This window comes from Arachis stenosperma, chromosome 2, assembly GCF_014773155.1.
Source record: "Arachis stenosperma cultivar V10309 chromosome 2, arast.V10309.gnm1.PFL2, whole genome shotgun sequence".
In the NCBI taxonomy this organism is placed as follows: domain Eukaryota; kingdom Viridiplantae; phylum Streptophyta; class Magnoliopsida; order Fabales; family Fabaceae; genus Arachis; species Arachis stenosperma.
The window spans coordinates 100,274,384-100,298,880 of NC_080378.1; the positions used below are offsets into that span (position 1 = coordinate 100,274,384).

The 24,497-nt window shown below is 31.9% G+C and overlaps 2 protein-coding genes and 1 long non-coding RNA gene across 3 annotated transcripts; all 3 read right to left on the reverse strand.

Annotated features, from left to right (window-relative positions):
• Positions 1-726: 726 nt before the first annotated feature.
• Positions 727-5,912, reverse strand: LOC130961186 (aquaporin PIP1-1-like). Its single transcript, XM_057886931.1, has 4 exons — positions 5,484-5,912; positions 3,926-4,221; positions 1,402-1,542; positions 727-1,165 (listed from the first exon to the last, which is right to left on the reverse strand). The coding sequence occupies exons 1-4, from the start codon at positions 5,818-5,820 to the stop codon at positions 1,073-1,075; spliced, it is 867 nt and encodes a 288-aa protein (XP_057742914.1). The 5' UTR covers positions 5,821-5,912; the 3' UTR covers positions 727-1,072.
• Positions 5,913-17,099: 11,187 nt separating this feature from the next.
• On the reverse strand, positions 17,100-18,985 carry LOC130960658 (uncharacterized). Its single transcript, XR_009079189.1, has 3 exons — positions 18,928-18,985; positions 18,711-18,839; positions 17,100-17,274 (listed from the first exon to the last, which is right to left on the reverse strand). It is a non-coding gene; the product is annotated as an uncharacterized LOC130960658 (long non-coding RNA).
• A 3,313-nt stretch (positions 18,986-22,298) lies between these two features.
• Positions 22,299-23,934, reverse strand: LOC130963276 (uncharacterized). Its single transcript, XM_057889406.1, has 3 exons — positions 23,284-23,934; positions 22,366-23,154; positions 22,299-22,313 (listed from the first exon to the last, which is right to left on the reverse strand). The coding sequence occupies exons 1-3, from the start codon at positions 23,932-23,934 to the stop codon at positions 22,299-22,301; spliced, it is 1,455 nt and encodes a 484-aa protein (XP_057745389.1).
• Between the last annotated feature and the right edge of the window lie 563 nt (positions 23,935-24,497).

Genomic DNA, 24,497 nt, shown 5'->3' on the forward strand with positions numbered 1-24,497 from the left:
GGAGAGACTAAATTAGGTCTAAATTGAAATGAATCTACGTCACTTAGTTATTAAAATTGTCCAGCGTGTGACAAAAGATGGTCACATCAACACTTCGATAACAGACTTAGTATCGAAAATAACACAAAAATTATTATATATAGTGCCTAGAATTTTATCTAAAAAATCACTATAAAAAATTTAAATCTCAAAGACTATTTCAAAAAAAAAAAACATTATGAGAATTTATTCCTTTATGTTTATGTCTCATCCTGTATAATTTTTCTTTCTCATCCACGCATCTTAAATTAATTGCTATGCGAGAACGTATGTCGTATTTGCTTAGTTTTGTGCTTAGCTAATTAGGGACAGCTTTAAACTTTTATTTTCTCATTAAAAATAGTTTTGGAGTAGCAATGAAATTGCCACAAATGAGTTTCAGATTAGTTACAAATTAAGCGATGTATTTGTTATCATATTAGCAAATAATTTGCAACGAATTGGTGATACTCTTTAGATAGCTAATTGGTCCATATGTTTTCTTTTGAAGTGTTCTGAAACAATTCTAGAGTAGAAGATTAAGTATATGTAAAATAATACTGCATTTCTTCGGTTAATATCATGTTTATACATACATACTATTTAAGTCATTATAAGATTAGCAATTGAGCTATCTCAAAGATAATCAATTAAATTTCAAAGAGATAATATACAGGGCTAGTTATATTCAATACCATAACACATTGATTATACAATAATACGGTTGAGCATATTATTTATCCAATCGAATTCCGCAATGTGCAGAGATTTATGTTAAGCCAACAAAATATAAATCATGCGACACCATTTCCACAACCATAACTTGGATTGAATGCACCATTTACATATACAATAAGTATTGAGCATACATATAAATTATATTTAATAAAAGTGGTCGGAAATCCATATATATATATAGTGGAAGTTGTAGGAATTGAACATATATCTTTTTTATCAGAATATATAATAATCCTGCTTAAGACTAATTAAACCAGTTATTATTGTTATTACTATTAATATTATTTCAGGCCAATTAATAATGTTGCATGATGGATTACTTTGACTTGAAGGGAATGGCCCTGATCACAATTTGATGGTACAAAGCTGCAAGTGCTGCCCCAATGAAGGGGCCTACCCAGAAGATCCACTGCACCAAATATCATCATGATTAATAATGTGAGGAATTGTCTTTTTTTTTTATAAAAAAATAACAACAATAAATTTCTATTTGCCACTTGTACTATATAAAAAGTTTTAACATATGGTCCAAATGTCCAATGAAAGTGAAAAAATTATACTCCTTGAAAGCGGATTTTTTAAATTTCTAGTAATTAATAAAATTTGAAAATTAATAAAAAAAAATTAAGGAGGTAGAAGACTCACATGGTCATCCCAAGCTTGGTCCTTGTTGTAAACAAGGGCTGCACCAAGACTTCTAGCTGGATTGATGCCAGTTCCAGTGACAGGAATTGTAGCCAAATGCACCAAAAATACAGCAAAACCAATAGGCAATGGTGCCAAAATCTGACCAATTATTTCAAAATGCATGTAATTAATCCAAAATAAAATAAATAGAAGTAATGAAACTAACTATTTTAAAAGTTTAAGTTAATAAAAAAATATATATAAATAATTGTATATCTGTTATGTCTTTTATGCAAATTTTTTTTTTTTGAATTTGCATCAAATTTTTTTAATAGTATTCTCCAATCCGTTAGATCAATGACTAATTCGTCATGAATCTAAATACTACTAGTCAATAAATAATTATATATTGGCGAGATTTGAATCTCAATACTCACTTAAGCTGCTTTTATACTGAATTTTTTTTGGGTCGACGAAGATCGAAATATAGACCTGTAAGCAGTGACGGACCCAGAAAATTTTAGGAGTGGGGGCAAAAATATATATATATTAAATAAATTTTGTTAAATATTATTAATTATACGGAGATATAAAAATTAGAAAGAGTTAGGGAATACTTTTATTCTTAAAATATTATTCATTATATATAATTTATAAAAAAATATTTTTTTATTTCTAAAACTTAAAATTAAAATATTTTTATTAAACTATAGATAACTTATTATTCTAACTAATTTTTTTATACACATTTAATAAAAAAAGACTGAATTAAGTCAATTAACTGACATATTAACGCTTAATGATACATTAGTATTTATAATTTGAAATTAAAATTATATATAAATACTAGAAAAATTAAATCTTTATATAAAAAGTATGTTTATATAAAATAATAGAAACATAATTTATAATTTTTTTATTTCTTTTTAAAATAATTAAATTTGTTATATATTTTTTAATTTAATTTTGATATAATGTTAGATGAAAGATTTTATACATCTGTTTAGTTATATATTGTAATTAAAATATTTTTTATCATTATTTTTAAAAATAAAAAATATTTTAAATTGGTAAATTAATCAGTTTATTTTAAAATTTTATATGTAACATATGTACATATAATAGAACAAAAGATAAAAAAATAAGTAATAAGGATGAATAGATCGAGAATAAAATAAAATATATAAAGTCACGAAAAAAATAAAATATTAAATTAATACCTAAACTATAATTGTTTGAATTAAAAATTATAATTAAAAATATAAAAAAGAGAAATAATAAAACTGAAAGATACATAGAGTCATGGAGAGTTATATAAAAAAATTAGAGAATTTAAAATTTATTTTTTGATGAAAAGAAGATGACCACTAAATAAGGAATAGAAAAAGAAGGTTGAAAATATAAAAATAAGAAAAGGGTTTAAGAGAATAAAGGAGTAACGGTACAATAATTAAATTTGATTAGGTTAAATAATAATCAAAATGATAGAAAAATAAAAAAATAAATTTAAAATTTTAGTTAATTGAATTTATTTTATTTATAGTGGGATCATTTAAAATTTAAAGTGGAGGCATATTATATATAACTATATTTTTAAAACAGAAATTAATAACACCGTGGGGGCAAGTGCCCCCTCATTGCTGTGCTTGGGTCCGTCCCTGCTCGTAAGTTATCGAACCTCTAGTCTTATATCATAAAACTAAACCTACTTATCGCAAAAGTTTAAATTGAGAAGATGAGGTATATAAATATTTATATATGTATTAGTTTATTAATGAATTTAATTATAAAGAATATATTAGTGGCGGAATTTGAAACAAAATTTTGGGGGGTCAGATAGAAGATAATTATCAAAATGCTTTTGATATGGACCCTATTTAAGATAAGCTCGTCTAATCTCATCTCTTTGGTTTAGGTGACATTGCCAAATTTAAAACCGTTTTTCAAGGTCTCGTTACAAAAAATTAAGGTCAAACTCATCAGATGTAACTTTTTGAACTTTTGAAGGTTGTATCTCACTTTTTTCGTGATTCATTAAAGTAGAAGAACCATCTACATGTGTTGATATTGTAAAAGTTATATGTTCTCCTTAAATATTAGCCTTCCTTTTAAAAAATGCATCAATTCTTTGATTTTTCATTACTATTTTATATAAAAATTTGAATATATATCCTGTAAAATATATAAATAAGAAGTTAGAAGGACAAATATTAAAATTTATAATATTTATTGAATTTTTTTATCAATTCATGCAAATACAATAATATTAATACTTATTAAATATTCTATTATTTTTTATCATATAAAAAATTAAATTAAATAAATAATAAAATATAAAATAGTATTAAATTAAATAAATAAAAAATATCTATTTTTTTATATTTAAACTAAAGATGAAAAGAGTGTTACTTATTGAACTTATTAAATATTTTAATTCATAATAAAATATTTAAACCAATTGAATTATTTTTTAGTTTTTAAAACAATACTACTAATTTTTTTATAAAAAATTTGGACTATCGTCTCCGCCATATATACTTACAGGAACATGGGAGTCTCTGGCATTTCTTTTGGCATCAGTGGCAGAGAAAACAGTGTAAACAAGAACAAAAGTGCCAACAATCTCAGCACCAAGGCCACCACCTTTGGAGTAGGTTCTGCTAACAGAGTTGGCAGCGCCACCAAGCCTTTCAAATTGGTGTGGCTGGAACCCCTTTACAACCAGAGCACCACAAATGGCCCCCAAACACTGAAAGATTATGTAGAACACTGCTCTTGTTAGTGACAGCTTTCGCGCCAAGAACAGACCAAATGTCACTGCTGGGTTTATGTGACCCCCTGCATCACCAACCAATCATATATATACCTCATGCTTTAATAAACATTCTCATCCATTATTAGAGAACTAGTTTTATGTTTGTGAAAAAAGGTTGATTTTATATGTTTGAAATAGTTTCAACTTAATATAAATTACGAATTTGATATACAACATATAAAGAAGATTTAAATCAGAACTTCGTATACCAAATAAAAAGGTATAAAAATAAAAATCAGAACTTCGTGCATGGTCAAATTTTTTTTATTGAATGATTTGACATGAATTTTCAAATTCTAAAATCATATAATTCATTATTTTAATTTTAGTACTTTAATACATTACATCCAAATCAATCCAATTTCAGAATTTATTTTTGATATTTTGTACCGTATATAATATGTTGTATATAAAATTTACACTTCTGAACTTTATTACTTTTTAAATGGTTTGAGTAGTTGTTGAAAAAACATTTTATATTTATTGAAATAATATTGCCTTAAGTCTTCATAAATTTTGTTGAAAACTAAGAAAAATGATTTTCATTACTCATCATAAGGCTTTTTATACCATGACATCTAGTTTCACCTAGAGTAATATAATATAAACATTAAGAGTTATTGTTTACGGATACTCAACAAGGTCTAATTAACAATATAAGAACTAAGATTTGAAATGGTATAGAGTGAAAAAGCAAATCAGAATCTAAAAACATAATAGCAAAAATGATGATTTAAAATGTTTGAAAAATGTTCAAAACACATTTTCCTTACTTATTGTCAGAACTAACATAAAACTTGCAAAATATGAAGTAGATTTAGGCGCATATATATACATACATATATATATATATATATATATATATATATATATATATATATATATATATATATATATATATATAAAATAATTGTTTAATTATTTTGTTACTTCTTATAGTTTTATCAAATTTGTAATTAGGTGTTTATATTTTTTTTCAATTGTATTTTTAATTTTTTATGCTGTTTTTAATTTTGTAATTAACTCTTTTTTACATCAAAAATGTTAAAATTAATCGAATATTTTTCTCAAAAAAATATACCATCAAAGTTTAAATTAGGTTTTTAATTATAAATATTTTCAATTTATAAAAAAAATATTCAGTTAATTCTAACATTTTTTACACTAAAAAAATTTAATTACAAAATTAAAAATAGTATACGACTCGATCAAAAAAAAAAAGTATAAGAAGCTAATTATAAATTTAGTAATCTATAGGATTAAACCTATAATAATATATACCGACCTGAGATTCCAGCAGTACAATAGACAAGAGCAAAGATCATGCCACCAAAAGCCCAAGCAATCCCTTGAACACCAACAGTGTTACACTTGCTACTGGATTTAGCCACACCCATAACCGTCAACACTGTGATGTAGAGAAACAAAAACGTGGCCACAAACTCAGCTATGCATGCCCTGTAGAAAGACCAGGATGACAATTCACCAGCCTCAAACAATGGTGCTGATGGTGGTTCCTTATAGTCCTTCCCATCTTGTTCTGCTTGTGCTGCTGTTCCTATTGCTTGTCTCTCTCTATACCTATTTGCTCCAACTCTCACATCTTCATCTTTTCCCTCCATTATTATCAAATTATTTTACTTACTCTTAATGTGACTAGTTGGGGTGCCCTTAATTTTGTTAATTAAGGGGTTTTGTGAAATGTGATCATGTGTTATGGGGAGTGAGGTGTGGGTATTTGTAGTGTGAGTTTGGGGACAAAGGTTGATGACTTTGTAGGTGGAATATTTCGGTTGTGGTGGATTGTGATTTGTGAGTAGATTCAAAGATTATGACAAAGAAATTATTGTATAATTTAAAAGCAATCATGATACCCGCCCATACACTAAAAATTAGTCACTGCATATAAATAGCTTTATGTATTTGATATTTTAAATCATTTTTATTATTCTGATAATTGATTATTTAGTTAAAAAAAGTGTAAATAATAAGTATGTATAAATGTATACAAATTAATATATGATAATTTGATTTATTTTTGTATGTAAATAATATTTTTAATTTAAAATAATATATTTAGTGCATGTTCTAAAAATTATCTATTATATACTATAAATTTTAATACTTTAAAATTATATTAAAAAAATAAATGATTATGAATAACTTAAAAAATATATTCTTTTGAGGTATATAAATTTCAAACGCTCAAAGTATTATAGAAGATTAGAAAAATTATCAAAATAGTTTCGCTAAAAAAATTAACTAGGAATAAAGCTAACTTTAGTTAATTAGTTGAAAAATAGATTTGTTAATTAAAAATAATTCTATTACTCTAATTTCTTTAATTTTAAAATAAAAAATAAAAAAGTTGACTTACTTATATTGTAATTAGTCTCCAAATTTTTCTTTATAAAAAAAATAAATCATGCACAAACTCAATAAAATAATTAAATGGTGAATTATCATCCACTATACCGGTATTTATACTTAAGTCATACCTATCTATTTATGCGATCATAACACCAATTATTTACCATACTAACACATATCATAATCAATATTAAATATGTTCTTAATTTCTAATTAATACTAGAAAGAAATTATTTTGCGACACTTCACCGGCCAACCACGTTTAGGCCTTGAAAAATTCGCTTTTCTTTGCCGTCACAGTTGGAAACTGCACTTTTCAGGCTCATCGTACTCATTCCTTTCGGAAAATTATTAGAGTGGAGTGTGCAATAATCCGAAGAAAGTACTATATTTATTTAATTTTTTTTGTAAGGTTTTTCATAAATCTCTTACTACACATACCAAAAGTGTTAGCAAAAACATGACGGATATCAGGATTTAACTCGGGATGTGCATAATCGGACTAAGCCAAATTTTGTTTGACCGAATCCAACTTTAATATTTTATCCGATCTATTTTATAAATTTAAATCCAATTCTAAACTAATCTAAAATATAATTAAATATATATACTTTTGTAAATTTTATAAATAAATTAATAAAATGTAATTTTTAAAGGTTAAATTTAAAAATATTATATACTCAAATACTTGTACAATTGTGTTTATTCAAAATTTTTAATAAAAATTTTTGCAACTAAAATTGTGTATCATTAGATGATATTACCAGAGAATTTAAAAAGATTTATTCTTTTTGTTAGTGATCTTGGAGTGACTATTACCGCAATCATTATTTTTGAGGTATGGTCGTCCCTGCTATCACCATAACCAAGGTTCTTCTGGTCCTCCTTTTTATCACATTGTTTGTCTTGCATTGGTTCAAGAGTTCGGTTATTTTTTAAATTTTTGCTTTCAGTGATTCCTTGGTCACTAATAATTCTATAGTAGGGAGTTAAGGAGGTGGATTATTTTGCTTTTCTGCCATGATTAAAACCTGCAAAAGAGCGTAGGTAATCGGTCAGAAAAGACGATAATGGAGTTAAGTAAAACTCGACTCCACGGTGGGCATGCACCAAATTTTCCTTCGTGGTAAGCCGGACTTGATGTATAACTTGTCCTATTCAGAGATTGAGTATCCCTTTAACTGAGACGGATAAGGTATACGTTGACTTCAAAAGAAAAGGCAGCGGCGAGCGCCTGCAAAGGCACTTTGATGCTCAAGTTAGTAAGAGTAGAAGATGAATATAATTTTACTCAAAGTGAGTAGCGTACTTTTTACATAGTTGGGGTTTGGTATTTATAGAATGTTACCTCTTTAGAGAGGTTGAGATATTTGCTGATCTTTCGGTCATTATTTGAGTTAGTTTCTGAGTAGGTTTGTTATCAGGGAGATTCTCTCTAACTAAAAATAAGCCACGTTTATTATTGGGTTTGAATTTTGATTTATAGGCATAGTTGGATCGAATTATAACTACCAAATCACAGCCTCCAAGTTTGACCTGCCGAGTTGTTTGGTAAATTGGTGGGCCGACATAATAGGTCGGTTTGGGATTGGGTATAGCGTAGACGATGCCGATATGCATGGGAGTTGTATGAAGTTATAGATCGGTTTGTTTAAAATTATTCTGACTCATAGGTGTCAGGTTATTTAAAACGATTCCAACTTATAGATGTCGGTTTGTTGGAAATAATAGATAGTTTAGTAGCTTATGCTTTTGAAAACCGAAGTATAACTCGATTTTGATTAGTTGATTAAGCTGTTTGTTGCAATTTGAATGTTATTACTAATCGATCATTGGACTAGTAGTCATTTTAGATATTTGTTTGGGTTGTTAAAATATTTGTTTGTGGATAATATCTGAAATTGCTTATCAGATAATAGAGGAATAAAAGTTGCAATTTACTTAAAACCCGAATTATAATTCAGTAAGGAGAACTGAATTAAATAATGGATTTGGATATCCCTTTAGATAAGCCTGAGCAGCTGGCTCAATGTTAATGGATTTATAATTTATTTTTGGATTTGATTATCTGAATTGTAAGTTTGTTTTGGTATGGAAAGAATTGGTGATATATAACTTGGTAACATGAGCACTTTGTGAAGGAGTATATCTCAGTCAGAGATTCGGTGACTTAATCACATATATGTGATTTTGAAAATTGTGACAGAGTGATTTGATTTGGTTGTGTATGAGATAACTTATAGATCAATGAAAAATAGTGATAAATAAAATTTAATAGAAAAGATTGAAAGTAAAAGAATAAAGATTATTAATGAAAGGAGAGAACATTACCGTGTTTTGACGTATAAGCTTATCTGTAATGCACCTTTAGGCTAGTCTTTGTATATCAATTTTGGTGTCGAGCGGTTGTTAGAAGGTGCAAATTGTCTGAGTTATAGTCCGCATGGTGTACTGTTGCTGGGGTTGTGTTTTGGTGAGATTGTTTATACCACTGTTAAACTTTTTTTTGGTCGGCATGATTGTATTATCCTGTATATAAAATTTGGCGCAGAAATGTATGGTAAAAACAATAGTACGAGATATACTTAAACAAAGTCAATCAAAAATGAAATACAGACTGATAATTTACGACAAAATGTAGCATGTCCAAGGTTCGTATATGAAATAGTAAGATACATAAAAGTAGAATGGTTCAAGTATATAGGTTAGTGTATATCTAATAAGAGGTTATGTCATATTGAAAATTAAAATAAAAGAATTATATAAGTTGGTTAGGTTATGCTTACGAATTGTTTCACCGTAGTATATGACTTGTCAATTTGATATGTTAAGGTTATTTGTCTCTCAATTGTCTTTTAAGTTAATTTTATATTTTTTATTTTGTATAATAAACACATGTTCGTCAGTTAAAGTTAAAATTGAATCTCCTTATTTTGGGAGTAAAATAATTGAAAAAAATGAAGAAAGAGCTTGAATAAAAAACATGAATTAAGACCGAGTAATCAGCGCAAGATAATAATTATAGCAATAGTAATGTAAACAAAAATGAGAGAAATTCATTGTAAGTTGGTTTAGATTGTTTGGATTGTATATAATCAGTCTCTTGGTTATATATAAAAATAATAAAATTAATTTCGTTATTTACTCAAATGCTTGCACAATTTTGCTTATTCAAAATTTCTAATGAAAATTCGGGAGCCAAAGATGCATTATGTGCTTGTTTGGGTGTCATTAAATTGATAAAAAAGATTTTTTTTATTTTTTTTAATTTTTAGTGTGTTTGCTAAATTTCTAATAGTAAAAGTAAAAGTAATAGAAAAATAAAAAATATCTTTTTTGAAAAGTTACAATTTATATCTTTTTTTAAAAGATCTTTTTTTCTTAAAAAAAATATATTTTTCACATAATAAATGAATAAAAAAATATTTTTATCTTATTTTACTCAAATATAATTGATAGATAAAAGATCTTTTTACATAAGATATTCAAACATAAAATCACTTTATTTTACTTTTGTAAAAGATCCTTTGAAAAGAGATCATTAAAAAAAATATCTTTTTTGAAAATGGCATCCAAACAAGCCCTATATGCAAGTAAAACTGTGTACCATTAAATAGTATTACCAGGAAATTTGGAAGGGCTTGTTCTTTTTGTTGGTGACCTAAAATGTTCCTACGCGGTAAGCCGGCCTTGATGTACAACTTATTTTGTTCAGGGATTGAGATTTCCTTCGCCTGAGATGGATGAGATATACATCGGTTTCAAGAGAAACGGCGACGTGCAGGCTTCTGCAAAGCGGACTTCTGCAAAGACACTCCGACACTCACGTTAGTAAGAGTAGAAGATGAGTATAATGTTACTTAGAGTGAATAGCGTACCTTTTACATAGTTAGAGTTTGGTATTTATAGAATGTTACCTTTTTAGAGAGGTTAAGATATTTGCTGATCTTTCGGTCATCATTTGAGTTTGTTTCTGAATGAATTTGTTATCAGCGAAATTCTCTCTAATTGAAGATAAGCCATGTTTATTATTAAGTTTGAATTCTGTTTTATAGACATAGTTAAATCTAGTTATAACTATAAGATCAATTACTAATTTTATTATAAAATATGTATTTTAATTATAGAATATGTGTTCGAATCAAATTGGATCTACCTGAAAATACATTTAATTAAATAAAAATAACGAACCCAAATCTAACAAAATAAATTGAGTCCATGGCGAATTTTGAGTCAGATCTTACACAACCCTAGTTTGAACACTAGATAGGACTTTGGTGGACTATAGGTAGCATTTGTTTTGAAGTAGTCTGAGACAGAAATTGAGAGACTGAGACTCAGTATCATGTTTATTGGTTCAGAGACTAGTACTAAAATTTCTGTCTCTATCTCCAAAATTTCAGTATTTCAGTACCTCCAAAAAGTAGGTACACAGAGGACTAAAATTTTTAGAGATGGAGACTGAAATTTTAATAAAATTTTATACTTAAAATACCTTCATTTCAATTAATTAATTCTAATTTTATCCTTTATGCAAATTAAATTAGAATTTCATTCTTTTTTTAGTTTCTGTCTCTCACTTTATACCAAACAGAATACTGAGATTTATTTCAATCTCTATCTCTTAGTCTCTACCTCACAGTCTCAATCTTTTCGTATCTGTCTCTCCACCAAATACTACCATAGAGAATACTAGCTACTGTTAACTACTAGTTAAACTAAAAAATTGGTGGATTATCAACACTCGGTTGGTTGAACAATGGATAAATTAACTTATTATCTTTTATATTTCTCAAACTGAAAGTTGATAATTCTTAACATCTTTAAATAAAATTATACATTAGCTAGTATTAATATTGACACGTTGATTTTATAAAATTATATCTTTAATAAGAAAACTATAGCTACTATATTATATTCTTATATTTAGTAACTATATATTTGATCAATAAACATAATCAATATAAACATAAAATAAAATAAAATAAAATAAAAGAAGAATAATTAATTAGTATCTACTTAATTCTTTTGAAGCCGTGGCCTATGTTTTTCATATTTCATAAAACAGTTTGATTAAGACAAATAAAATTAATCTATTTTTTTTTTCTAAATATTACATAAATCTCTTTCTAGCTAAGGGATGTCCTTGAGAGTAGATTTGTGTAACTTTACCCCACCGTTCTTTATTCTTGACTTTGAATGCAAGTTTACTCGATTGAAATGCTGAAACGCCAAGAGTGTACGTGTTTGTGGCCCTATAATATACTTGCACGCGATGATGCACGACTACTATGAAGTCATTTGTTAATATACAAGCTTTGTTGGTTTGGTGAGACACTACAAAGTGGCCTCCATCGTTTTAACTTTTAAGGTTTGATGAATCTATATATGAAGCAAAATGAAGAAAAGAGAAAAGAGAGGAATGAATGATTTGTTTAGCCAACATATGCTCTAAAAATAGTTATGTAGTTATGTTATAAATAACAAAGAGAAAAGAGAGGAAGGAATGAAGGAAAGAGAAGGGGAATACTGTTATTAATGATTTTTTGAAGTGTATTTTACAAAGACAGAATATTTATTAGAATGAGCTAATTATATAGGTATGATTTGGTAAAGTTTTGACATTTTAAAAATCATTTATTAAAACTAACTTTTTTGGAGATATTTTTTAAAAATTATGACAACTATATATAACCTATTTTAATAAAGTTTTATTGACTTCACAAGAATTATAACAGCTATATTTAGTAAATTAAAATAAAAATGACTTCGCATTAACACAAGTTAATTACAAAACAACATTTTTTACGATTAAAAACAAGATATTTTTTCCTTCCAAAATTTCATTTTAAAAGGATACATTGTCGGCAATAATGATGTCGGTGTAGAGTGCAGGAAATTTCATGATGATTCATCATAGTTGCGATCGTATATGTATATTATGGGCCATAAGATTGACTCAAATAAGTTCAAAATTCAAAGCAATATATATAGAGTGACGACCGACTCCTACCGCCAACTTATTTTAAATCACGTTCATTAGTCACTACTGAAAGGGTGGTTGTAATTAGGAGTGTTCAAAATTTTAAATCCAAACTAATTTAAATTAAATTATTTATTTAATTTAATTTAAATTAAAAATTGATTAAAATTATATTAATTTAAATTTAATTAAATTATATTTTTCTGCAAATTATTAGATCAGATTGAATTTTGAATTTATTTTTTATAATTGATCAAATCTAATTTAAATTGCACAATTTAATATAATATTATTATTTTATTATTATATTTATAATTATATTTATGACATGTTCAATTATTATACATTTTTATATTATTTATGTATTATTATTATTTAATAAATATTTTATATTCAAAATGTGATTTATTTATTTATTTAAGTAACTTATAATTTTTATTTTTATTGTTATGTTATCATTGGTTTTTTAAAATATTGTTGAGATTTATTATGTCATTGTTACTTATTTAAAATTTGATGTTGAAACTTGTTATATATATATATATATTTAATTTTTTTAATTTACAAAATCACAAATCCAATCCAATCCAAATATCTTAAAATTAGATCGAATTGGATCAATTCTTTTTTAAGAAATCATTCGATTAGTATTTTTCAAATCGAATAAATTTTTTACTCAAAACCGATTCCAACCGTATCGCAAACCCCCTAATTGTAATGTTGTGGCTTTAGGCTAATTATAGAAAATAGATCATAAAGCACTTTTCTATTGCAGCGTAAATTTTTGCATTAATTTATATTAGATATTAGATTTTGCTTGCTTTCTTAATTTAGTCTCACACTACACAAAAAATAATTTTTAGCAATAAATTTTTAATGACAATAATATAATGACCATTAGTTTTTTAATTTATGTTATGTTTTTATAACAATTATATATTTATTATTATTATTATTATTATTATTATTATTATTATTATTATTATATATTTAATGACAATTATCATTATTGTCACTAAATATTAAAAAAAAGTTTTTAATGACAAATTTTTAATAATCATAGTACTATTGCCACTATTGTTCTTATTAAAATAATTTTTTTGATAAGTATACATAAAATTTTTTTTTCTTTATTTTTTTTCATCGTATCCCAATCACACTTCACTCTCATACTTTACACTGCCGCTCACCGTAGCTCATTGTTGAGTACCACCGTTCACTGCATTGTGTCTCTGCCAATTTCACATGCACAAAAACTATTTAAATGACAATCTCGTTTCGATCTCTCAAACACACTAGAACCTCTCAATCTCCACTCTCATTCGATTTCTTTCATTGTCGAGCTGTAACTGCTGCACTTCCATCGTCATCGCTCTCGCGCGTGTATACAATTTTCAGATCTTGATTTTGATCTTAGTCTCGATCTTATTTTCACAGCCAACTCTCAGTCACCACTCTCACTCGGTCTCTTTCACTACCAGATCTCCAGATCTATCACTTTCACCTCCGCCACTTGCACTGCCATTGGTCTATCGCTCGAAAACATACGATCATTGCCTTTCATTGTTGCTCCATTGTAGGTATATCTTTTCTCTTATTTTTATTTTCTATTTTTGTGTGTCTATTATTGTGGCTTCTGTTTCTCTTGATTTAGCTTTTGTTTTTCATCTTTGATTATTAAATATTCGTCGTTGATTCTGCTGCTGTTTATGTGACCGCTTCCACCATGGTTGCCGTTCACGTTGTCGTCACTGCCGCTTCTATCACCACCACGTTAGACTGACCCTGCAGTCACTATCATTAGATTTATTGTTGGTATAATTATTTCATTTTTACATATTAATTTGTGACTTTAGCATTTTGTTAGGGTTTAGTTTAAATCAGTGGTAAATTTTGTTTAATGAAGTGTGTAATTAGAGTTTGTTGTATTTCAATATTGTGGATATAAAAATTAAATAATGTTAGAGTAGATTAAATAAGGTGAGATTAAGAGTGCTTGAGTTGTTAGAAGATTTTAGTGGAGTTTAGTGAATGAGTTTCTTTCAATTGGATTAAACTTATGTCGATTATTTTTGACATATCTCTTGTTAGTTTGGTGAAATTATAATTAGGTTATAATTAATTAGACTAATGAGTTTACTTATTCTTTCAAATTAGTTTCAGCTTGTGAACTTGATACATTGTCCATTTTATTAGGACGATGATATTCTCTCTGAGATCAGTAGGAGTTTGCTTTCTTTGTTGTGAATATAGTAATATTCCAGTTTGGTTTTCTATCTCTGAAAATAATGAACGTTTAAATTTTAAGTCAGACTTACTTTTCCTAAGATAGAGTTTTAGTACAGAAATGGAAGAAGGTCGCATGGTGGCGCCTTCTCAAAACCCTTGTTTGCTGAAAAATTGTGGATTTATAAGGGGTTGCGCACTAGAACAGTTAGGTTTTGATGTTTTGTTTGAATGCGTGTATGTTATAATTTATGCCTCCAGCTGTTTTCTATGTGAAAACTATTATAAATTGTTTAAATTGTTTAAAACATATTTAGTTTTTCAGAAAATGATAATTTTATTCGGCGAAAGAGTCTAATTACAAGGTACACTCTATCAATTTTTCTAAAAAATTGAATAATTTGTGTTGTTCGTTGAATTCTTGGGTGAGTATTTTGATATGATTCCAAGTCATCGTCTATGGATATATGAGGGGAATAACGGTGGCCAGGGATTTGAAACCAGAATTTTTTGACAGGGTTGACGCGTTTGTCGCGCATGTCTTCAGCGTGAAACCATTTAGGTCTGAAGAAGTATCTAGGTATCCGTGTCAAAAGTGTTGGCTGACTTAGTAGTTAGGACCTGCGGACATAACACTTTACCTTTACTGTAATGGGTTTAAGGATGGGTATTAGATTTGGACGGAACAAGTTGAAGTGGACGAGTAGGAAATTAATCATACTACCTCTAATTTGAATATGTTTGGTTGTCAATCAAGGAGAGTCCGGGTGGTGAGAGACTTAAACATGGATGAAATGACATGGGAGGCTAACCAAAAGAGATTCAACGAGATAGTGTGTGATACAACAGGTGTTATAAAATTGGAAGAGGCTGAAGAAGAGCCTAACTCAAAGGCGAAGACATTTTATCATCTGTTAGAATCTGCTGCGAAACCTTTGTACAAGGGATGCATTCATTCAAAGTTGTCTGCATGTGTTAGGATGATGAGTATATATTAAGTCTGAGCCAAATCATATCGAATAATGCTTTAATAAGTGGATCATCCTTTACAATGAACTGGTACTTGTCAGTGCATTGGCATCCTTCAAAACCACTACGAAGCAAAGAAACTAGTTTCAAAGTTGGGTCTAAATGCGGTGAAAATTGATTATTATTTGAATGGTTGTAAGCTTTACTATAAGACGGATGCAGACCTAACTGAGTGCAAATTTTGTAGATCACTGAGGTTCCAAGTCGAGAGAGAACATATTGGTAAATGCAGTTAAAGAGACTTCCAATGAAACGGATGCACTACTTTCTCTTAATCTCTAAGCTGAAACGGTTGTATGCATCGATGACTTCGGCCCCTCACATGACTTCGTATAATAACAACAAGAGAGATGATAGAATCATGATGCATCCGTCACAGAGAGAAGCTTGGAAGCAATTTGATCGGGTCTATTTTACATTTGTGAGTGATCCCAGAAACATTAGACTAGCTTTATGCTCTGACGAGTTCGCACTGAATTCCAATTTCGGTAACGTGTACTCTTGTTGGCCTGTAGTCGTGACACCTTATAACCTGAGTCCTGAAATGTGCATGAAGGATCCAAACATGTTCCTAACTTGCCTTATACTTAGTTCCAGCAATCCAAAGGCCAAAATAGATGTCTTCTTACAGCCCTTGGTGGATAAGTTAAAGTAGTAATAGATCTATGGCATAGAAACGTATGATATTTCGACGAAGAGAAACTTTCAACTGCAGGCTGTACTGATATGGAACATTAACGACTTTCCTACATACAACATATTGTTAGGTTGGTCCATTTAGGGCAGAATAGAATGCCCCATTTGTATGGAGGATACGAAAATATTTTGATTGCCGAATGGTGGTAAGAATTCATGGTTTAATTGCCATTGAAGATTCCTCAACTTTGATTTCTTTTTGGCGCAATAGGGACTCATTAAAAAAAATAAAGAATATAACTAAACATGAAGAGGCACCTGTTGTAACACCCTACCACGCTAAGCTTTACGCTTAAGCCGTAAAACAAAGGTGGTGTGGTATTACGACCTCTAAAATAAAATATATATTTATAATAGCAGAAGAATTATAATATGCTAGGAGCCGTGAAGAAAAGAGGAAACAAAATCGCAAAATAAAAGCGCAACGCTCAAGGAACGGGTTAACCTGCGTGCTAAGGAAACCATAACTATTAAACATATGATAACAGAAGTAGGAATAGAGTGCCAAAGATACAAAATAACAAGCTCCTAACTCAGCTTGCGAAGTCAAGACTGGCCGGAGAATATTTACATATATATACATACATATCCATAACCCAAAAGTACATATACACAATCCTACCTCTCCATAAACCTCTAGGAGGATCAAAAGAATAAGTTATGCGGAGAGAAAACCAAGTATATATATACACATCATAGCATAACAAAATAACCCTGTAACCACTCCGCTTCAAGGGTCCAGATGCCTAACGAGATGCCTCTCGACCTGCATCTGAAAAACAACAACATAGTATGGAATGAGAACCGGAGGTTCTCAGTATGGTAAAGGTGCCACACACATAATATATAAGGTCCTGGGAATGCCAGAGGCAATCCTAGAACGCCGACACTCAGATTATAGAGCTTAAAGTATTAAATAGAAGCCATAAAAGGTGGTTTACTAAGGATATTTAAACCTAACTTAACTTAACCTTAAATCTAAATCCCATTCTGCCATTCCTCCTTACCTCCAACTCCATCATGTATTTTCACAGACAACTAAACAGACAAAGGCAAACACAAGAAGGTTACAAGTACTGCAAATAACAAATATACATTTAACATGGCAAGTACATTTAAGCACACCCAGTTAATACACAAGCAAGTAATTCAAGTAATATGCATATGATGCATGCCTGTCCTATGGCTGATGAGGCTCATCTGTCGGTTATCCAGCCAACCCGACAAGTCTGAATTGTACTTAGACTGTCCCCCGACGTGCATCCCCAAGAGTCTATGCATAGTTTTTTCTCAAATAATCAATAATACTCAATGGGGGTAACATTCCCGGGAATTTATATAGTGCCCGGTCACACACTTACGTCGTAGGGTCAACAGAGTATCGAGTTTTCAACCTGGTACACGTGGTGGCAAGCCACGACACTTAATCCAGGGAATCTCGTATCTCAGATTATTCAAATTCATAAGCCATATAAATAATTCAATTATAATTCATCAACATCAACATCATTCTCAATCGCATTTCATTCATCATCATACATCAATCATATTCAATCCTTATCCTTCACTATCGCACCTCCCATTCCGTCCATCAATAGTTCCAATTCAAAACATAATTCATTCTTTTCTAAATGAATCAAACTTAAAACATGCTCATTTTCTTAATAACTCTAAATCAAACCATATACCCTTTGAATCTAAATCTTTTTAGATAATCATATAAACAAAATCTCTAATTTCTATAAAATTTCGGCAGCATCTCCTCTAAAACTCGGATTTTGCCACCCTTTTCGGGTCCAAACCTGCATTCTTTTCAATTCAACATACCCTTCCTTATCATCATAACAATCACCACAATAAATCTACCTCAGATCAACAATTAAACTCATACAATATTCGAATCCAACAACCAAAAATTCAATTAAGGATCATAGTTCACTAATCCTAGGCTTCTAACACAAGATACCTCAAATCAATAATTCACCAAATTATTAATTAATCAACAAGCACCAAACTAACCATGTTCATCAATAATAACATTCACCATCCAAAATTAATAACTAATTATCCAATAAACTTCAACCAAATATATTCATCGAAAAATTACTAAACATTAAACATACACCCGCATTCCAACTTATCCTATGGTCATCTAGCCTAAGTTTTCACAGAACATTATATATTAAATGCAAGAAACCTAAACCATACCTTAGCCGATTCCCAAGTATTATTCCAAGAAAATTTTCCTAAAAGAACACAGCCCTCAAAACCTCAACTAATCCGCTTCCTCCAAGTTCCAGTATTCACAATTTCAAGCTCCAATTATCTATTTTCAACCTAATACACATTCATAACACATATATACCCAATTTAATACTCAAAGCTCAAATTTAATGAAAATAAAATATAATTATCGTATCCTCACCTTACCCAAGCTTCACATAAGCAAGAGTGAACGTTTTCCTCAAGCTAATTGGATCCTAAAACATCAAAAATCAAAGAAATTCAACACCCTTTCTCAAAACTCAAAAATTGGGGAAAATGAGAGACTGAAGTGGAATATCAAGTTACCTATGAAATTGTTCCGGTAGAAATGTAGAGCTCAACGCGGTGAACGCGTGGCCACAAACGGTGCGGCGATCGGAGCTCAAACGAGGAAGTTACGGGAAATTGAATTCACCGTAAACGAATTTCTCTTCTTCTCTTCCCTGGGAGGCTGCTGCATCGTTGAGGGAAATGAAGAGAATAAGAGCCCGTGGCTCTTTTTAATTGTTGGACTAATTGGGCCCACAGCCCGGTTTAACCGGTTCGGCCCGATTTAACCAGTTCGGCCCGGTTTAACCGGTTCGGTCCGTTCGGTCCAATCTTGGACCGTTTTCTTCGAAATTGGTGTCAAAATTCTCGTTTCGATGAGCTCTATCCTAATTTAATATAATATTCACATTTCTAATCTTCCTTATTAAAAATTAATTTATTGACTAATTATCTACTAATTTAACCGGGGTTTACATCCTACCCACCTAATAAAGAATTTTGCCCTCAAAATTCAAATCTAGTTACCTGAAAAGAGATGTGGATAGTCCTTTCGCATATCTGATTCGAGCTCCCAGGTATGTTCCTCGATACCAGCTCGACTCCAAGCCACTTTTACCAATGATACTTCCCCTCCTCGTAATCGTTTAACACTGGTGTCATCAATCCTCACCGGAATTACTGGGAGTGTTAGATCTTCTCTCACTTGGATTGGTTCTGGTTCTAGAACATGACTTGCGTCAGGGGTGTACTTCCTAAGCTGAGACACATGAAACACGTCGTGCAAATTCGAAAGATATGGCGGTAAGGCAATTCTATAAGCCACTGGCCCAATCCTCTTCAGAATCTCAAAGGGTCCAATATAACGGGGATTCAGTTTCTTAATCTTAATAGCTCTTCCCACTCCAGTGGTTGGTGTAACTTTCAAAAAGACATGTTCTCCTTCTTCAAACTCCAAAGGCTTTCGCCTCTGATCAGCATAGCTCTTCTGGCGGCTTTGGGCTATAAGCATTCGACTACGAATCTTCTTTATCAGTTCAGTTGTTTCAGCTATCATTTCAGGCCCTAATAAACTTCTTTCTCCAGTTTCATACCAACATAGTGGAGACTGACATTTTCTGCCATACAGAGCCTCATATGGAGCCATTCCGATGCTCGCATGATAGCTATTATTATAAGCAAATTCTATTATTGGCATATTCCGATCCCAGCTCGTCGGCTGGTCTAAAACACAAGCCCTTAACATATCCTCCAAGGTTTGAATAGTTCTTTCTGACTGACCATCTGTCTGAGGGTGATACGCAGTACTCAAGCTTAACTGAGTCCCAAATGCACGCTGAAAAGCTTTCCAGAACCTTGATGTGAAACGAGGATCTCTATCAGATATGATAGTAGAAGGCACGCCATGCAACCTGACAATCTCTTTAATATACATTCGAGCCAATTCCTCCATTGTGCAACTTATTCGGATAGGAAGAAAGTGAGCTGATTTTGTTAGTCGATCTACAACCACCCAAATAGCGTCACAACCAGATCGGGTTTTAGGCAAACCTATCACAAAATCCATTGCGATACTCTCCCATTTCCACTGTGGAATCTCCAAAGGCTGAAGGGTTCCTGATGGTCTCTGATGCTCAATCTTAACCTTCTGACACGTTAAACATTTAGATACATGCAATGCCACATCATTCTTCATCCCTGGCCACCAGAACATCGCTTTCAGATCCTGATACATTTTAGTACTCCCTGGATGAATTGAGAACCCACTCTTATGAGCTTCCTTCAAGATACTTTGTCGCAGGTCTCCAACATTAGGCACAATAATCCGGTTCTTGAACCTCCATAAACCATCCTGACCTTCTGACACTCTCCACTATTTTCCCTGTTCAACTGCTGGTAATACCTTACGTAACGCTTCACTATCTCGATGGGCCTTCAGAAGTTCTAATTTAAAATCACTTGAAATCTGCAACTGACTCAAACACAGGATTCCATATTCTTCTCTAATTCCCAAATTCAAACCTTGAAATGCCCTTAGTAATTCTTCCTCCCGTAGCATCATCCAAGCTGCATATAAAGACTTCCGACTCAAAGCGTCCGCCACAACGTTCGCTTTTCCTGGATGATAATTCAATTCAAAATCATAATCTTTTAGAAGCTCCATCCATCTCCTCTGACGCATATTCAACTCTTTCTGCTCAAAAAGATACTTCAAACTCTTATGGTCTGAGAAAACATGAAACTTAACACCATAGAGATAATGCCTCCAAATCTTTAAAGCAAACACAACAGCAGCAAGTTCCAAATCGTGTGTCGGATAGTTCATTTCATGCGGCCTTAACTGCCGTGAGGCGTATGCCACAACATTCTGGTGCTGCATCAGAACGCACCCTAAACCTTTCAGAGATGCATCACAATACACTTCAAACGGTTCACCTGGTTCAGGTAATACCAATACAGGTGCAGTAGTCAACCTGTGCTTCAATGCTTGGAAACTCTCTTCACACTCCGGAGTCCAGATAAAAGGCGTATCCTTCCTAGTCAACTTAGTTAAAGGTAAGGCGAGCTGTGAAAATCCCTTAATGAATCTGCGATAATACCCCACCAAACCTAAGAAACTCCTAATCTCTGTCACTGAAGTTGGTCGCTCCCAATTCATCACTGCCTCCACCTTAGCAGGATCCACAGCTATTCCCTGCTTACTCACCACGTGGCCGAGAAACTTCACTTCACTCTTCCAGAACTCACATTTAGATAACTTAGCATATAACTTTCTGTCTCTCAAAATTTGCAGCACAGTTCGCAAGTGTTCAGCATGTTCCTCTTCAGTCTTAGAATAAACAAGAATGTCATCAATGAAGACAATAACAAACTTATCCAGATACGGTCGGAAAATCCTGTTCATATAATCCATAAATACTGCCGGGGCATTAGTTAACCCAAAAGACATTACTGTATATTCATAATGACCATAACGCGTCCTGAAAGCAGTCTTCGGAATATCCTCATCTCTAACCCTTATCTGATGATATCCGGATCGCAGATCAATCTTAGAAAACACACCGGCTCCCTGTAATTGATCCATTAGATCATCGATTCTAGGCAACGGATATTTGTTCTTCACAGTGATCTTATTCAACTGCCGATAGTCGACACACAAACGCATACTCCCATCCTTCTTCTTTACTAGTAACACTGGTGCTCCCCACGGAGAAACACTTGGTCGGATGAAATGCTTACCCAACAAATCTTCCAGCTGAGCTTTCAGTTCAGCCATTTCTAAAGGTGATATCCTATAAGGAGTAATTGAAATTGGACCGGATCCAGGTACCAACTCAATTGCAAATTCAACCTCTCGATTAGGTGGGAATTCATTAATATCATCCGGAAACACATCTGGAAATTCACATACAACCGGAATTTGCTCTAAACTCTGATCATCACCTGATACTCCCGCAGTTAATAACATAATACCCTGACATTCAGTTCCAGAACAGGTTACTATCATAGAATTTAAATAGTAACTATTCACCACAACCGGTGCTTCTGACCCTTCCGGCATAAACTGTACTGACTTCTCAGAACAATCAAGCAAAACATGATTCTTGGATAACCAATCCAATCCCAAAATGAGATCAAGACCAGTCATAGGCAAACAAATCAAATCATGCACAAATTCACGCTGTTGTACTCGAAAGGAAACTTGTGGACATCCTATCCTAGTCACCATAGCTTCATGAGTAGCATTATATACTTTCAAATCATAACCTAAAACCACCATTCTCAATCCTAATTCATGGGCCTTTTCAAATGCAATAAATGAATGACTTGCTCCTGAATCAAATAAAGCATTTAAGATTTTACCAGCCATTTCACAATTACCTCTAATCAGTATCTCAGATCCCTCAGCACCTATGGTAGAAGTGGTGTATACTCTCCCTGGCTGCTGCACCCTACCAGTCTCATACTTCTTCTTCTCCGGACAATTGGTGGCCATATGCCCGGGCTGTCCACAAGAATAGCATACTCCAAGTCCGAATCTGCACGGAACTCCAGGATGATACTTTCCGCACCTCTGACAATTCAGATCCTGCTGTGGCTGCTTCCAAAATCTTCTTCCCTGATTAACATTGGTATTCAGCCTTCTGTAATTACCTTGACCCTGAGTCTGCTGCGGAATAGAGCCTCCACGCTTGAAATTCCTACCTCTCGGAGCAAAGTTCCTTTCTGAAGGTCTCTAAAAAGGCACCCTCAAACTTCCTTTCTCTGCTGCTGCCTTCCTCACACAATCCTCAGCCACCCTACTCTTATTCACCAATTCAGAAAACACCCTGATCTCCATTGGGGCAACAAAGCTCAGAATATCACTCCGAAGACCTCCTTCATATTTAATACACTTCCATTCAGCAAAATCTTCAGGCGCACTTTGACAGATACGAGAAAAGCGACACAACTCCTCAAACTTACTAGTATACTCAGCAACAGTCATCTGTCCTTGTTTTAACTGCATTAATTCAAGTTCCTTGGCATTTCTGACTGAATTAGGAAAGTATTTCTTATAGAACTCTGTCCGAAAAACCTCCCAAGGAATCGCAGCACCATCAGGCTGCAGGATACGTCGTGTCCCCTGCCACCAATACTGAGCTTCACCTTGCAACTGATAGGTTCCAAATTCAACCCATTGCTCTTCAGGAACCTGTTGTGCCTGTAACGCCCTTTCCATAGCCTGAATCCAATTATCTGCATCAGTGGGATTTGAGGTTCCCCTGAAGGTTGGAGGATGAACTTTTATAAATGTAGCAAGTGTCATAGGACCATCCTCATCATTATTATTTCCATGATAGCCCTGATTTATCTGATTACCCAGTGCCTCAGCTGTCACCTGCATAGCTGCAGCCATATTTCCCAGGGCAGCCATAAAGTCTACTGGATCAGTCCCTATGGGGGTAGGAGTAACGGTGCCTGTCCTACCTCTACCTCGCCCGCGACCGCGTCCGCGAGTTGACATCTGGTCCCTATATACACCAAACAAGTGATATTAAGTTGATCAGTCTCAATATCGCAGGTCTAATGCTTTAAGTTCCAAATGCATGCTCACAAACGTTTATGCCATATATATCAGTTAGATATCCTAAAAGCACATAAACACATATACAGAGAATGCACAGAAGTACAATCAGTCCGTCTTTCAGGCTCTATAGGAACAAACTGCTCTGATACCATAATGTAACACCCTACCACGCTAAGCTTTACGCTTAAGCCGTAAAACAGAGGTGGTGTGGTATTACGACCTCTAAAATAAAATATATATTTATAATAGCAGAAGAATTATAATATGCTAGGAGCCGTAAAGAAAAGAGGAAACAAAATCGCAAAATAAAAGCGCAACGCTCAAGGAACGGGTTAACCTGCGTGCTAAGGAAACCATAACTATTAAACATATGATAACAGAAGTAGGAATAG

Excerpts from the sequence above, each read along its gene's own strand:
- LOC130963276 (XM_057889406.1), bottom strand. The coding sequence starts at position 23,934 with ATGGCTGCAGCTATGCAGGTGACAGCTGAGGCACTGGGTAATCAGATA. Across the intron at positions 23,155-23,283 it reads CAGAGAAAGGAAGTTTGAGG|GGAAGAAGATTTTGGAAGCA; the intron begins GTGCCTTTTTAG and ends AATGTTAATCAG.
- LOC130961186 (XM_057886931.1), bottom strand. The coding sequence starts at position 5,820 with ATGGAGGGAAAAGATGAAGATGTGAGAGTTGGAGCAAATAGGTATAGA. Across the intron at positions 4,222-5,483 it reads TTGTACTGCTGGAATCTCAG|GGGGTCACATAAACCCAGCA; the intron begins GTCGGTATATAT and ends TTGGTGATGCAG. Across the intron at positions 1,166-1,401 it reads ACCAAGCTTGGGATGACCAT|TGGATCTTCTGGGTAGGCCC; the intron begins GTGAGTCTTCTA and ends TATTTGGTGCAG.